At 41.7% G+C, this 16,361-nt stretch overlaps 1 protein-coding gene across 5 annotated transcripts; it reads left to right on the top strand.

Moving 5' to 3' along the window:
- Positions 1–2,142: 2,142 nt before the first annotated feature.
- On the top strand, positions 2,143–15,897 carry sybu (syntabulin (syntaxin-interacting)). 5 transcript variants are annotated; one of them, XM_085290868.1, is made up of 8 exons: positions 2,143–2,243; positions 7,538–7,581; positions 7,791–7,977; positions 8,359–8,559; positions 10,734–10,833; positions 11,009–11,161; positions 12,426–12,581; positions 14,112–15,897. In XM_085290868.1, the coding sequence occupies exons 2-8, from the start codon at positions 7,558–7,560 to the stop codon at positions 15,274–15,276; spliced, it is 1,986 nt and encodes a 661-aa protein (XP_085146994.1). In that variant the 5' UTR covers positions 2,143–2,243; positions 7,538–7,557; the 3' UTR covers positions 15,277–15,897. The 5 variants fall into 5 exon arrangements, with proteins under 5 accessions (XP_085146994.1, XP_085146995.1, XP_085146992.1 ...); XM_085290869.1 differs by lacking the exon at positions 2,143–2,243 and adding an exon at positions 2,951–3,122 and having other exon boundaries at positions 8,413–8,559; XM_085290866.1 differs by lacking the exon at positions 2,143–2,243 and adding an exon at positions 2,951–3,122.
- Positions 15,898–16,361: the final 464 nt, after the last annotated feature.

Here is a 16,361-nt window from a genome sequence, read left to right as displayed (position 1 = left end):
AAGATCCGGAGAACGCTATGCTGATTGCTGCACTGATAGGGTAACAGCTTTTCGTTAGGCAGCATGATGATGTGGAGCAGCATCTCCCTCACTAAAAAAAAAAAACAAGGCTTATCATCACTGGAGATGATCTCAATGCCGCGAGATGAGATTCTACAATCAGTGTCAGTCCCATATCTCCACAGTCTGTAAACAAACTCTGTCCTCCAGGATGACAATGCTTACCCCCACAGATTGGGGTTTATCAGAGACTACCTCCAGAATTTTGGAGTGCCCGCCTGCAGTCCTGACCTCAACCTTATTGAACACTTTTGACCAAACACAAATTCCTTTGTTTTGTGCTTAGTTTGTTTAGTCTCGGCTGTCTGGCTTCCATATACATTGATAAACTATGCTAATGGTAGTTACTGTTCTGAAAATACTGAATATTGCCCCCTTAGTCTTGTTGATTTAATGATTTATTGATAGTAACTATTGCAATGGCAGGTCTCTGTAAGGTCACAAGTGTTGTTCGCAGGATCCTATATGCTTCAGTTCAAAATAGATCCTAATAAAAACCTGCCCATATCTGTGCTCCCTTTAAATCATTAAAAAAAAAAAAATCTTTTTTTTAATTTAGAATTTACCACAAACAAAAATATACATTTTTTTTGATAAGGAACATAAAGTAAGACACAACCTATAAAAACACAAGTAAACAAACAGGTGTACCATCTAGTTAACACACACACACACACATACATACATATATATCTATCTATCTAGCTATATAGCAGTTCAAAAATATGACATACAGGATTACAGAGGTTCAAACAAATTCGGGTCGCCTTTACAAAATGTAATGTTTCCATTTGTCCCAAATCTCAACAAACGTGTCATACTGAAATCTGTGAGAGAAGGTAATTTTTTTACATTTTAAACAACCCATAGACCGTCTCGTGCCAGTCATTTAGTGATGGAATTTTCATACTTAGCCATTTCTGAGTGATAGTCTTTCGGGCAGCCAGACTCAAAATGCCATATAACAGCTTGGTCACTTTATCCACATTTACTGAGTATAAAAATCCGTATTGCTTAACTGGTATTGATCTTTTACTGATTGGAAGTCCCTAAGAGTTCCCTTATCATAAAACATACAGTATGCCGTTAAGCCTTGTCCTACCCAGTTTTTATATCTCGCATCTATTTTATTGGGTAAAAAAATCAAGATCATAAGAGCACCATCTTAAGATCCTGGTCTCTTCATTCCAATCATTCTTGTTAAGAAATTGTAACCAAAGCTTTAAAGGCAAGTTAATCCATTGGTTTCCTTGATTAATTTGTTTTTTAATAAGTGTCACATCCCCTAAGTTTGCCTGAATTGGAAAATCTCTTGAGGCAACTATTTCTATTTCTTTCCATCTTGCTTGGTAGTCTACATTGCACCAACACACTAGGGTCCTCAGTTGAGCTGAAACATAGTAATCTTTCAAACATGGGAACCCCAACCCCCCTTTATCTTTATAGCCAGCTAGTTTGGTACTTGATTCATGATCTTTTCCCCTGTCATATGAACCTGGAAATTATTTTGTCCCACTCCTGAAATTGTTAAGTTCCATCTTTTAATAGCCTCATTTATTTTATAGCACAAAGGTTTCAAATTTGCATGATATATTTTTGAGAGATCTTTAGGGATACTTACTCCAAGATACTTAATTTGCTCCAAATCCCAATTCAAGTTAGCTTTGGACTTAATTTCCTGATTTGACTTATAATTAAAAGTTAAAATCTGAGTCTTCGATATATTAAGTTTATAACCTGATATTGAGCTAAAGGTCTCCAGAAGTGATAACAGCTTGGGGAAGGTAACATTTGACCCTTTAAATCATTTTAAATCACATTTATAGCAGGACGGTGAACAAAACGTTAGGACACTGAAACTGCTTCAGCTACATTAAAGTGCTACTATTACTTTCCCTCCTGTTTCATGTCGAGCTGCTCTTTGTGGAGTAGGCCTGTGAGGGCAAAAATGGTAGTTGATTTTAAACGCGCATACGCTCAGCTGTTCTGTTTACCATCTTTAAATAAAGCATCACTGCCCACCGAGCTTCAGTGTCTTCTTGTTCCAGCAGAGGTCCTCCGTGATACAAGACAAACTCCTGCTTAGAGGTGGCACGCTGGCATCTTAGTCACTGTGCTGTGTTTCCATTTAGAATCCACTTTAAAACGACTGGAATTAGCTGATGAAAATCCAAATAAATGAGGTAAGACAAAAACATCAACAGTCGAGTTATTTCACCGCGCTCAAAGTTTTATTTTTATGTCTGTCACTCTGATTTCAGCACATTTGCCAGTCAGCGGCGTGACAAAAACACTGTTTTATGTATGTGTGTGTTTGCAGAATCTGTAAACGTTACGGCATGAATGGCATTTAAAGCGCCAGCGTCGTATTTCAATCGGCCTCAGTTTCAGCACCATGGAGAGCCAACAGGCCCCGACAGCAAGTCAGCAGACAGTGTTTACCTTCATGTACATATTCGAGAAAGAAAAAAAAACAACCTTCTGTATGTGTACAGCAGATGACATTTTTATATCTGGTATTTAAACGGTTCTAACTTGTATCCGTTGGGATGGTTTTAAGGAATGCCGCAAATCCGTGCAGGGAATGTAAAATCTTAGATGATATGGTTTCGATCAATGTTAAATCCTGTTAAATCTAGTTTTGCAGTGTCGGGGGGACGTGGTATTATAATATAGCATACTATTGCATCATGTGCATTTCTAAGAATAATGTATAGACTAAAGTGTATGTAAAATTAAAACGTGGACAGCACGCAGTGTACTGCTGTACAAAGTCCATATCGCTACACGGTGGGGGGGCTTCGGTGGTTAAGTAACGCCCCGCTCGTTATGTAACACACTTGGGATGGCGGGCACTTTATTGCGCGCGCACAGTCAGTGGTCTCACTTCTTGCCCAATCGCGTGCGTCGTCAGTCTGCACTCAGCTCTCATCCGCACAACATCCACACAGCAGCGCGCAGGCTGGCACCACCAGCAGAGGAACGACCCTTTGTGCTTCACCCAAACTGACGCGCATCCTTCTGAGAGACATCACCGTTTAACGTCACCGTCCACCATCCAGGCAGGTGTTGTTGTGTTTTGATCCTCTTATTGAAAACCATGTCGCATCAAATACGTGTTAGCCTCTAAAAATCTTCCCTTAAAACTATTTTAGGAATGGCAGCAGGTGGGGAGGGGTGGAGCTGTTTACAAGTTCAGGAGCGAGTCTTCTTTAGATTTTTTTCTCCAATCATGATATTTTTGCCTATGCGCATAAATATGACATGTTGGATGAAATCTGTCCACCCCATGCTTGAAGTTGTTTACAGCCAGAGACGTCCTGTAGCTGACTCCGCACATCGTTATCATGGAGACATGTCAGCGCCTAAGGTAAACATTCCCAGAAACTGCGGGGGCGCCACATGAAACAAAACAAAAATCCCACGGCTGGATGCGATAGGATAAAAATGTAAATCGAGCAACTATTAAATGGTTATATGAAAAGAACCGCTTTATTTGTTGGTACGATATTATCTAAATAGGCTTTATAGTACTCGGTTTAAAAAAAGAAAAGGAAAAATGGATTTTGAAGGGAGCTGTGGTAAACAAAGGGAGGCATGTAAACACATGGTGCGCTGTCCGAGGGTTTATTAATGATGGTTTAAATGGCTGCTCAAATTCTCTTTTATTTTGGGTGTGTTGACAGCACTGGAAAGACATGCAAACGAAAATGATCGCCACTATATGGAGAATAATTCTGTTGACTGTGGTTTTCTTTTGCATAAACACATCTTCTGTACTGGCTGGAAGCTATTTTACCAAAAGTCACTTTTAGTTTCAGAATGCTTCATGCTGAAAGTGAAAGTCACTTCCAAGCACTGACATCATGCATTTATGATGCAGTCTGTTTAAGGGTTGGTGGGCTTAAAATAAAAGTGGCAGGTATGACATGTGACTCAGCAGAGAGATTGAAATCATTCAATTGAATCTTTCCTTTTTTTTATTTCAGCAAAGGGAGGGGGAACAAGAGTCAACACCAGCTGGTTTTCACAGAAATCAAGCAATTTTAATGCCTCAGTAATAAACACAGCAAATGTACCGACTGCATTATGACGTTAATGTCAAAGTGGAATGAGAAGCTTCGCATTAGTTCATGTGTGTCACCACCATTATGAAAAAACACATACTCTGGGATGGATTAAGGGAATTATTATTGACGCCCACTCCATGCTGTTTTAAAACAACACCATCTGGATGAGGGGAGTAGCTCCAGTGGAGGCTTAAAGACTTGTTTACTTGTATCCCACTGACAGTTCTTATAAAACATCCTTTCCCAGTTCATCTTCTTACTAAATCAGCAACCTCCCATGAAGTTTGTTTGGAATACAGTTTTTTAAATTATTATTTATTTATTTTTGGATTGATTATTGTTCATATATGCAGGCAATTTGGCTGTTTGTTGCTTAAAGGGAGTCTTTGCACCTTAGGCAATTCTTAGCCTCTTACTCAGCAGGTAGCCAATCAACTTTGTCTAGAGACAAGTAAAGGATCGAATGTATGGGTGCGAGTGGAAAGACTTGGCCGCAGTCAAATCATCAAATATGGGTATACCACAGATGGATGGGCAGGAATCAGTGTCAACACAATGTAACACAATACTACAAAACCAAGGTGCGTACAGTTCAAATAAAAACAACCTCAAGCAAAGCTAAGTAGAAAAAAGGAACCAGCAAATCTCTTTAGTTCATTTAACCAGGTAGTTTCAGTGCATAGGCTTATTCTGACTGAGACGTTTGACAGGAGCTATATATTTACAATGAAAGTCATTATAGCCAATCGTAAAGCTAAAACACCCAGCATCATCAGCAGACTGTCAGAATCCACTGAGACCACTCTTTTTCCAGCCAATTGTTATTAAGACACTACATTCAAAACTGAAAACCTCAGCCTCTGAGAGATACTAGAAAGGAAGTCAAAAGATCAATAAAGTCATGTCGAGTCAGGGAACCATGGATGCCTTTGCTTTGCATAACGTCAGTCCATTCGGTGGCATCACCTCCAAAATTTGTCATCCTGGTAGCGGTGCTTCCTAATAGTTGTTTAGACACCACATTTCAGTCAGCACCAAAACTGTCAGACAGGCTGACACCACCATCCACATTTCCTCTTGACCACACCCTTTTTGATTGAAAAATCACACATCTCATCTTCTCTGCTCAGCTCTTGTTTCAGTTTATCCACATCCAGGTTTGTCTTTTAGTTGTTTGTTTTACCTTTAAAACCCATTAATGAGAGCCACAGTTAAAAGAAAATCCATTAAAAATATAAAAATATAAATATTCATTGATCTCATCAAATCAGTGGCACGATGCTCCGTAAACACGCTGGCTAGAGTACACAATGTTCATTCAGTCTGAGGAAAGCATCGAGCAGCTGAATGGTACCTCCCCTTCAACACTTCCAGATATTTCATCAGCGAAGGGCTGAGTAGGATGAGCAGCAGAAGCCTTCACTCTGTGCACATTCATACATAACTGGTTCCTTCTAGCTCGACTCTTTCGCACAGCTTATCCCCTTCAGTTGCTATGACTGTTGCTAGGGCACGGCAGCAGTCGCCCGGCCCTGCTTGGTGCCTATAATCTGATTCTGCCATGCTATTGCACCGGGCTTTTGTGTATTACTACAGCGAAGGATGAAATTGTGGATGCCTGAAAACCAAAAGAATAAAAGTGTAAGATAAAGTGGTGCAGTACAATTCAGAACACGTCAGTCTATTTTTGAAGAAGATGAAAGTGGAGTTTGAGTCCTGAGACTCTGTGTTCTAATTTTGCAGTTCAGTTTGGTCCTTTGTGGGTTGGAAAGGAGGATTTTGCACACTTCTGGGCTACTCATTAATGGATAATAGGTCGTATTGGGTCCTTAGTTTTGCAAAGGCAGGTGATCGAAGTACTTTTCTTTTTAATGTAGGAGGGGGGAAGGTGAGATCAGAGCCAAAGGATGCGACAGCAGCACACAGGCCCTGGGGTCAATGACATAATTCCCAATGCCACCCCCAAAAAAGAATCTGTATGTACTTATGTAACTGACCCCCTTACTCGAGGGTGCTGAGAGGCAATCAACAGGCAAGAGGAACTAAAGTAATTTTGTAAAGTTTATTCAAGCGTGAGAGAAGATCTGCATTATTTAGCTATGGAGCATCAATAAAAAATGCTTCTCTCTTGTTTAAATGTGCATGTACAAAAAAAAGTTCAGCGTTAGACCAGAGTTCCCTCTGCTTTGGCTTCTATTTCAAACCCTTTTATAGAAAAAGAAGCTACAGCATCGCTCCAGCATCCATTAGATTTCATTGATTGAAGCACTTTGTGGCATTTGGCAGGCAGCCCTTCACTTTTTGCACAGACAGCTGATAAGCAGAGTTAGCATGGCCTCATCTACTGTATTACTGTGCTTTATATCTATCATTTTAATCTGGGATAACTTTGATGAATAAGCTGAACATGAAGAGATTGCTCTTTGTATCTGCATCTGCACAAAGACCGAACTGTTCCAAAACCACAAGCAAACTGAGTTAAAGGTCCAGTGTGTAGAATTTAGAGGTATTATCACGTCCAACTACAGATGTAAGTACGTTTAGAACGAGCCCTTTATAGGCAGCACATCTTATAATAATTCTGCCATGCTGCTGAGCAGAACAAGCAAACCGAATATGGTTTCTAGAAAGGACATTTCACATTTAGACTGAATCAACACGCTTATGAGCTCTCCATCATGCTTGGAAATGAAAGGATTAATTTTGTTCCATTTTACAATGTGATGCCATTAAATCTCACACAGTGTTCCTTTAATTGATTTAAAATTCATTTCTGCCATATGTTTTTTGTTTGGTTTTTTGTCCAGGGTTAGGGTTAAAACTTAGATTTTCTGAACTTTTGATTAGCATCATTATGTAATAGTTTTCCTGCAAAGGTAAAGACATTTCAGCCCATGCTCTTCATGTCTTTATTGCTCATTGGCAAACTTCAGCATGCTAAGACAGTAAAGAGAAATGCCAAACCTCTGTACGTTAACATCAGCATGCTTGTACAATGAAGCTCTGCAACTATTAAGAGTCTTACATAGATGTAGACTCATAATTATTTTTACATAATCTCCTTTCATTTGGATTTTCTCTGTAATTCCTTGGCTTCATTTGATTGTTTATAGGCCGACTGATCCTGATATGAAAAGGTAGCCCACTGTTTATTTTTAGCTTTTTTTTTTATTTATTTCCTGTGTTGTGCCAAGTCCGCCTTCAGGCTTCTAGTGCCAGCTGTACCAGACGGCATTTGTCTGTGTGTGTGTGTGTGGGAGGGGGGGGATTCAGTGGTGTAACAGGGTTCAGATAGAGGGCTTTTGTTTATTATGAGTTTGACTTCCACATCAAAATTCTTATCTATATATGGTCCACAGGAATGTGACTTACCTGTTTATCTTTTTTTCTTCTTTCACACTGATCAGAGGAGAAAGCGTGAGGCACGATGGGACCATTCCAAGAATATGAGGTGAGTCTTAACTGAATGCAAAATACTCTTTTTTACCCATAAAAACAAAGATAAAACAAAAATATCTGCAACCTTGCAGTTATTATCATAAGATAATTAATGATAAATATGACCTGAACTAAATCGTTTGGTAATTCAAGAGAAAAAAAAAAAGAAAATCATAGTTATCATACATGCACTACATCAGTGCCTCCTGCTCTGATAAACAGGAAAACAAATCACCACAGAAAGGGAGCCCCCGCAGCCGCATCCCACGTCTGGTCCTCCATCCTTTCCGACCAAAAGACAAGGGATCGCCTCTGTCTGATTCCCCTTTCTCAGAGGAGGAGGGCAGGGAGTGTGACATCAGCTCCGAGCACTCCAAGAGGACCATCAGCACCAACAGTTTTTGTTCTGGTAAGAAGCTCAGCTCCAGGGCAAGGGCAGGACATGCCTAATATGAAATGAACGTGACTGGTGGTCAGCTGAAAAATCTTATGACAATACTACAATGCAAACATTTTTAAAAATTTAAGCAAAGGTTATGCACGCTCAAAAAGAAATAGCATCTTTATTTGGTTTTCTCCCAAACTAGCCTCTATTAAGAAACAGAGCAAAAAATGCAAAGAGTGAATGTGTGTGACCACAGAAACTACTTGACAGCTACTTTCTGGTGGTGATGAGCCATTGTAAAAGCTGTTGTGCTATCTGCCAGAGAGCAAACTTAGGTTGCGATTGACTGCCTGCCCTGCGCTGCCCATTCTTGGCTATTACTGTCTGTGTGCCTGTCTACAATAGATGACACCGGCTGCCCCACTAGTCAGTCTGTGTCCCCCTCCAAAACCCCGTCAGGCTCAGAGCAGAGTGCCCACGGATCGCCGATACTCCCAGAGCGCAAGACCAAAGTGAAGAGGGTGAGGGTGATGGCCGAGTGGAGCGGTGAAGCACGGAGCGCGCCGAGGCACAAGAGGGAGCTGAGGTCGGCCATGAAAGCCAGAGGTACAAAAAAAGAGTACTGAGAAAAATACAAAAACAAAATTTCAGATAAAGCAAGAAATCTCAAAATCTTCAGCTTAGCCCTGCTGTATTATCATCTGATCCTAAGGTTTGATTCTGTTACCACTCATGAGTTTTGTTTTGTTTCTACTCACAGACTTCTGTAGTGCAGCATGGTTATCACATAACAATTTCCCACTCTGGGATGCAGCTGCTTACTAAAAAGAAAATTGTGAATGGGAGAAGAGCCATTTGTGTATCTGTGCATTTTTTTTAATCAGAAAATTAATTTTTTTCTCTTATAATCTGAGGCAAAGGGGGGAAATGCTTGATTAATAATCAGACTGAACAAGGGGCACTGATTGGTGGGGAGAAATGTTTGGGAGCTTAACCAATTAGGCTGATTAGCAGGAGGTCAGCTCACTGAAGGTGCACAGACTCTTAGTTGACTCACAAAGTGGTGGAGGATCACTGAGATTTGAGCAGTTTTAATTGCTGTTGTCACTGGAAACAGTAATATGGTTTTGTTTAATGGAAAAAGACACTACTCAGGTATGACTCTGATTTCAGTTTTGAATCACTGAAACTCTAAAATGATGACCTGCTTTTGTTCTGCTTACATCTCTGTGCCCAGGCCTCAAGCCTTTGTCCTGCTGCAACAGGACAACAGCAGAGAGAGATTGCATAAGGCTGGATAGCATTGGCTAATTGTGACGTTCCAGTGATATTTATGATGATATGGTTCATTTTTGGCTAAGCATTAGTATAGATTGCTCATAAATCTTATTGGAAATCCTGTTTAGAGATATAAACACCATAATCCTGCAGTGGTTGCTGAATGAAGGATTGTTTGTGATTTTTTTTTAAAAAAGAAAATGGTTTTCTAATGCACAACAAAACTCAATCTAAAGCGGTTTCGGTTTCTAATGTGGCACGTTGGGAAAATGAATTGCTCTCATGCATTAAACTCAAATTAACTTGGGCTGTGGTTTAAAGGCAGGAGCTATATGTCTAGCTGGTAACTTTTGGCTTCTTTTAGCAGGAATTTTAAGTAGGATTCTTTTTTTAATTTTTATATTGACCCTCATTAAATTATGTAGAACCCAGAGTGTTGCTGGAGAAGTATAGCGGTGATCAAAAGTTGCACTGCGTCTTTGTGGATCCAGAGGAAGTATATAATGGTGTACCAAGAGAGGAACTGTGTGACTGCATGAGGAAGTCAGGAGTGGCAGAAAAATATGTAAGAAGACAGAGACAGTGGTGAGTTGTGTCGTAGGAGTGACAGATGAGTTCAAGGCAAGGATGGGATTGAGTCAGGATTTGGCTCTGAGCCCCTTCTTGTTTGCACTGGTGAGGGATGGGTTGACAGATGAGGTCAGGCAGGAGTCTCCGTGGACTCTGATGATTGGAGACAACACTGTGCCACGTAGTGAGAGTAGGGAGCAGGTTTGAAGAGAGTCTGGAGAAAAAAGGAATAAAAGTCAGTAGAAGAAAGACGGACTACATGCGTGTGAATGAGAGGGAGGTGGGTGAAACGGCCAAGATGCAAGGAGCAGAGGGAGTAAAGGTGGATGAAGTTAAATACCTGGGGTCAACGAGCCAAAGCAATGGATGGTGCACAGGAGAGGTGAAGAAGAGTGTGGGTGGAGATGAGTGTTTGGGATAATATGTGACAGAATCATGCAGCAACAGTGAAAGGGAAGGTTTACCAGATTGTAATGAGACTTACTATTATGTATGGATTGCAGAGCTGGACATGTTAAGATTTTCTCAGTGGGGGTGACCAGAATGGATAAGATTAGAAAGGAGTATGTCAGAGGGGCAGCTTGGGTCATGCAGTTTGGAGACAAAGAAAGAGAGACAAGGCTGAGATAGTTTGGGCATACGTAGAGGGGGGATAGTGGATATATTGGACAGAGGGTGTCGAAGATGCAGCAGCCCGGTGGACATGGAGAGGGTTGGTGTGACAGGAAGATGCAAGGGATAAGCTGAGATGGAAGCGGATGATCTGCTGTGCTGACCTCTACAGGGAGCGGCCAAAAAAAGGAGACATAATTTTGTAGAACCCACATTTTTACACTTGCAGGAATCAGTCAGTGTTTCTGCATCACTAAAGATGACTGTTCAACAGTTTGTTTTATCCTGTTGGGACATTGTGCTTTTTTTCCTTCCTTCAGGTAGTGAGGCAGACTTCAGCTCTTCCAGCAGCACAGGCAGCCTAAAGACCAGGGAGGTTCTCAGTTCCAATTCAGTTGGAAAGAAAGCTCCTTCACGCAGGTATGAGGTTTAATATGTGCATCATAAATCACTAACAGATTTGAACTTAAGTTTTCAAGACATGCATTATCCAGCAAGACTGCAGTGTGCATATACACACTTAAAAAAAAAAAAATTAATGAACACCCATATTTATTTGTTCTCATTAATTTTAATTTTTTTCTTTCATCTTAAGTCGCAGCACTCACATCAGGCCACTTCCGGTGTTCAAACCAGCCGGGAACCCAGCAGCCAACAGAGATGCAGAACTCTACGCTCCCTACCGAACTCCTCCAAGAGCTGCCTCCTCAACCAACAGCAGCAGCTGCACCTCCAGCCCCACTTCTAGGTAATAAATATAGATTTCATGCTTATTTGCCGTTTTCTCTTTATTTCCTGTTAAATGTGTTTGAAGTGTAACCTTTTTTGTAAGAGAAGCAGGTACATTTTGGAGACTGTAGAGGTTTAGGCTGTGGCTCGGGCCATGTGCAGTGACCACTAGTGAGTGGGTGGCTGGATTAGGCTCAGACAGTTATCATTTCCTCTCTTGCAGCTGGCTAGGATTATATTGGTCATGATGTGGCTGTAGCTGGGATTAATGGGGATTTAATATAGCAAATGTCTGAATATGGTACCCAGACAGTGACCTTTCTGACTGGGTCTCATCTGCAACTAGAGCGAAAGCAGTTTGCTTTGGCAAAGAGAACAGGGTCATAAAATTTTTCATACAACAGAATACAGTTGCCTGAGTCTTAAATATTGCTAAAACTGAATTTCTAACATGGTGCTTAAGGCAGCAGATTATTTGAAAGGCTCCGCTAGTTTGCATCTCAGCCCTGCATAAGCCTTCACTTTAAAAATCCACTCTCAGGAGCAGTCCAAACAATACACTCAACCCTTTTAGTTTCTGTGCAGACACAGAATCTGCCCTGTTTTCCATGCTCACAGCTTCCATAAGTGCATCATAATCCTCCAGTCCTGTCACTCCAAGACGTGCGGTTTGTCAGCATTCCTCTGCCTGGCTAAGTGTCATGTGACATTGCTTCCCCCTCACATGCTGCTTTCTCCAGGGCTGTATCTATTTCTGGCAGGGATGCAGCATATTTGCATCAAAGCCTAGAGTAACCCAGGTTGCTAGGATATCGTGCTGGTGAAAGAGAGCGTCTTAAATGCTGCTTTGCATATCATCCAAATCCGCTAGCTTTTTTGGGGGGGTGACAGGAATCCTTTTATTAGTTTTCTCTGAGCATGATGACACACCTATTTGAGGACATGTAGGGGACATTTGCCAAGGCTTTTTCCACTAAGGTGATTTCTTTGCTAGCTAACGCTGCTTGTATTCAGCATTTTAGGATTTTAAGTCTGTTGCCTGCATGTCAGTAATCCTGTGTCAGACAGTAATTCCAGGCTTCAGGGAGCATCTGCCCTGACAGCACTCTGAATCCGACTAATTACATTCTGTGGGGAGAATTTAGCTGAAGTTTTAAATTGGTTTGTTTTCTGCAGCTGTTTAAAAATGTCTGCTTGATGAATGACAGATAATCACTTTCCGAGGTGTAAACATCCACCGGCAACCTCATTTCCCTTTCTCCCTCTCTTTGTCTGCCCAACAGAAGGGCAGGTCTGGGCTGCTACCATTCATGTGGTGACAACCACGGAATCAGGCCTCCGAACCCTGAGCAGTACCTCACCCCTCTGCAGCAGAAGGAAGTGGCCATCAGACACCTGAAGACCAAACTGCTGGAGTCTGAGAACAGAGTCCATGACAGGTTGGCAGCCTCATGTCCAGCTGTTCAGTTTTAAGACAGGATGACAGCAAAAATGTACTGCTGTGCTGATGTAATGCTTGCATGCTGCAGTTCTGCTCCTCAGTAACATCTTGTGAAGTCTAAACCCCCTGGAAAAGGAGTGTTGCATGAGACTGCGCATAGCAAAGCATATTTTTAAAGTGTTTCTTTATTCGTATGCTGCGCTTAACAGTGATGGATTAAATAATGTCCTTGTCATTCATTAAATATGGGACTGTGGTTTAGCATGAAGACTCAAACAGGAGCATCTGGGCAAATGGCAAAATATGCCATTTTTATTTTGGGTGAAAATTTGAGTTATTTATTTTACTTTACTACAATTTCTTTGAATGTGTACTAAGACAAAAAGGAGGCATAGTAAGAAATCAACAGGAATGGCATTGCTGGGGCTAGATGGATTAATAGATGGGGCGACCGTGGCTCAGGGGGTTGGGAAGCTCATCTGTAACCGAAAGGTTGCCGGTTCGATCGTTGTGTCCTTGGGCAAGACACTTGTCTCCTCTGGCCTACTGGTGTTGGCCAGTGGGGCCGATGGCGCCTCGCTTCGATATGGCAGCCTCGCTTCTGTCAGTCTGCCCCAGGGCAGCTGTGGCTACAACTGTAGCTTGCCTCCACCAGTGTGTGAATGTGAGAGTGAATGAATAGTGGAATTGTAAAGCGCTTTGGGTGCCTTGAAAAGCGCTATATAAATGCAATCCATTATTAAAAGTGTGGTAGCTAGGTTACACCAGCCATTTGTAGGTGGCCCACTTAAAAACCCAGGAATCCCATGGTGCCCACTCAATTTTAAATTTTCACTCTAATCAAAATACAAGACAAAAGTTTCTTAAATTTTATTCAAAAACCATAAACAACACAGGTTGTTGGCTTTAAATTGATAATGCTACCCAGTCATATGTCAAGTGTTAAGGCCCATGTGTGGCCCACCTGCCACTTCGACACAAAATTCAAGACATGAGCAGTAATTTTAGGTCAGAGTAATATTGCAAACTAATGACCTCCTATTTGATTACGTTTTTTTTTTTTTTTACATAAATGTGTAACTGTACATATTTTCATACATTTCAAACTGAATAGTTATTCACTCCCCCCTTTGAATTCAGGCCATGAACCTTCACAGACATTTGTATTAAAGTGGCAGAAAACACAAAGTTACAAACTCAATAAGTGCAGTGTTTTTGTTTTGTTTTTTGTTTAAAAAAAAAAAAAAAAACTCCCGGCATTTGTAAGTGGCCTAAGACTTCTGTCCATATGGTGTATTTCTCTCTTCTAACAGTAAATGTCTAGCCACCTAAACCCACACACAGTGGGTTGTCACAGCCATCCCCCAGAACATCCAGTCTTTAGCTAAACTATGTATAGCTTCAGACTTGGCATATAAGTGGCTTTTTTTTTCCCCCAAACTTTACAAATTACATGGTAAAGTTCACAAGTGTGTATTCAAAAACTGTTCCTTTAAGTTACTTGGATGTTTTCCTCCCTCTTTATTAGAGAGACAGAGATTGAGGAGCTTAAAGCCCAGCTTAGCAGAATGAGGGAGGACTGGATTGAAGAGGAGTGCCACCGGGTGGAGGCTCAGCTGTCCCTCAAAGAAGCACGCAAAGAGATCAAGCAGCTGCGTCAGGTGGTGGAAACCATGAAGAGCAGTCTGATGGAAAAAGATAAAGGAATTCAGAAATACTTCATTGACATCAACATCCAAAACAGGAAGTTGGAGTCCCTGCTGCAAAGCATGGAGCTCGCCCAGAGTGGTGCCAACCTCCAAGATGAAAACACCCTGGACTTTATGTACGACAGCTCTGATGGCAGCGGGAAGAAGATGGTGGTGGATGAGGAAGGTGCAATGGAGCTGGGATACCAAGGAGCAGAGGCAATGGCAGACAGCGGGCTGCTGGCAAATGATGAGATGGCGAACAGAGCGGACATTTTGGAGAAGGTCTTCATGTCCACTGCAATGGACTTCAGTCAGGACTGTAGCAGCAAGCTGAGGGCCAGTGCAGAGTCTGGGCCCAGAGTGTCTGCGTTGTCAGGAGAGAGACAGTCAACCGATTCATCCACTGGAACCCAGCCCACTCTACCAGATATGGTTGCCACCTCAGGCACACTTCCACATGAGGACAAAGAAGTCCAGGCCGACATCATGCCCATGCCTCCAGACCTGCAGGCTCTGCTCTTTCAGCTTCTAAAGTTCCATGGGGTTGCAGCAGGAGATGCAGCTCTATCAGCCCCAGTTAGTCTTCTAGGGTTCCCAAACCTACCTGGCTCCATTTGCACCACCACCAAACAGCCTGACTCAACACCTTCCCAACCCAGCACATTTACAGAGAGCCCCGACACCTCCGCCGATTCCGGCACATGTTGCTCAGAGCCTTCCGAGAACAGACGATTCATGGAGGAGCTGGACTTTACTGTCGGCGAGGAGGATTCTCATCTGTCATCAGGACTGGATGTGGTTGGCAAGCGTTACTGGAGCAACAGCTTCCTCGTGGATCTGGTGGCAGTAGCGGCACCAGTATTGCCTACAGTGGCTTGGCTGTACTCACGGCATGGCTTGGACGGAAGCACTCCGGTGTACAACATTGCTGCCCTGATTAGGGGCTGCTGCATCATGGGATTGCACTCTCTTCGTCACATCACTCATAGGCCTGATGCGTAATGGCTTCCAATCCGCATGCAAAACCCCTGACCTTGAACTAAAGCACTTAAGCATCTTTCCAAGAGTATTTGTGACATCGTTGAACACTTGATATCAATGCAGTCATTTTGGTTTGAGCACTGTTATTTTTTTGCACTGTAGTTACCAAGAGGTGACATGGAAGGGATTATTTATAACAAAGTTTATTTATGTATTTATTTATGATTTACATGTATAAGCAGATCATCTGGGTAGATGGTTGTGTGTTATCATAGTCCTGTGGTGTCCCTAGCTGTTTAAAGCAAAAGTTCTTTGTGTTAAGAGATTTTCAGGAGGTGAAAGACTGACTGCTGCTTTCTGTTTGATGGGTGGTGGGTTCTGGAATGTTTCCTTTCTTCATAAAGTAACCTTAAACCTTCAGCCAAAGCTTTAATGTAAGTTCACCGTTTTGTGAATTTTTATTTTTTTTTCTTTTTCCTCCCCTCATTCTGGGTGTAGAGCTTTACTTGGTACTGCCTGTGTATTGTTCATAGAAGCTAATGCTTCAAAGCAACTGACACTTGTAATGTGCCTGAGCAATGTGCAATACTGGTAGTAACATCAATGTCCTTGCATCTTTATTATTAAAGCATGATAATTCTGGCTATGTTGTAGTGTTTTGTTTATTTGTTTTTTTTACATTTGCTTTTGGGTTTATTAAAATTCATGGAAATCTTTTTCCAAGTTTGACTTGTGTAAGGGTCCTGTTTGAGACAAAAACAATGGGAGGTTTTTTTTTTTTCTTCCCATAAATAAACGGGGGTGGGGTATCTCATCAGAACCCAAGTTCCAGCAAGCAACATGCTCTCGTGATGGTTCATCTTACGTAAAAGCTTTCTCGACCTGTCTACAGATGTCCCCTGGGTTGTGGTTCTGACTGTGGAGTGCATTAGATCCACTTTACTGGGATCTCTCAGAAGCTGTTAAACCTACCCTCACACCAGTAAAAACTGGGTCAGTGCAGCTCTGAGTCTGCTCACATAAGCCTTTAGTGATTGCATAATACCCATCACATTCAGTGAAAATTAAAGCAAAAAGCTGATTAAATCTACATGAGCTAACACTTA

Source organism: Mchenga conophoros, linkage group LG11 (assembly GCF_057382185.1).
Source record: "Mchenga conophoros isolate Kocher_MC1m ecotype Shallow Benthic linkage group LG11, M_conophoros_male_GT1.1, whole genome shotgun sequence".
Lineage (NCBI taxonomy): Eukaryota > Metazoa > Chordata > Actinopteri > Cichliformes > Cichlidae > Mchenga > Mchenga conophoros.
The sequence above is the reverse complement of the archived record's forward strand: the minus strand, read 5'-3'. Positions and strand labels throughout refer to the sequence as shown.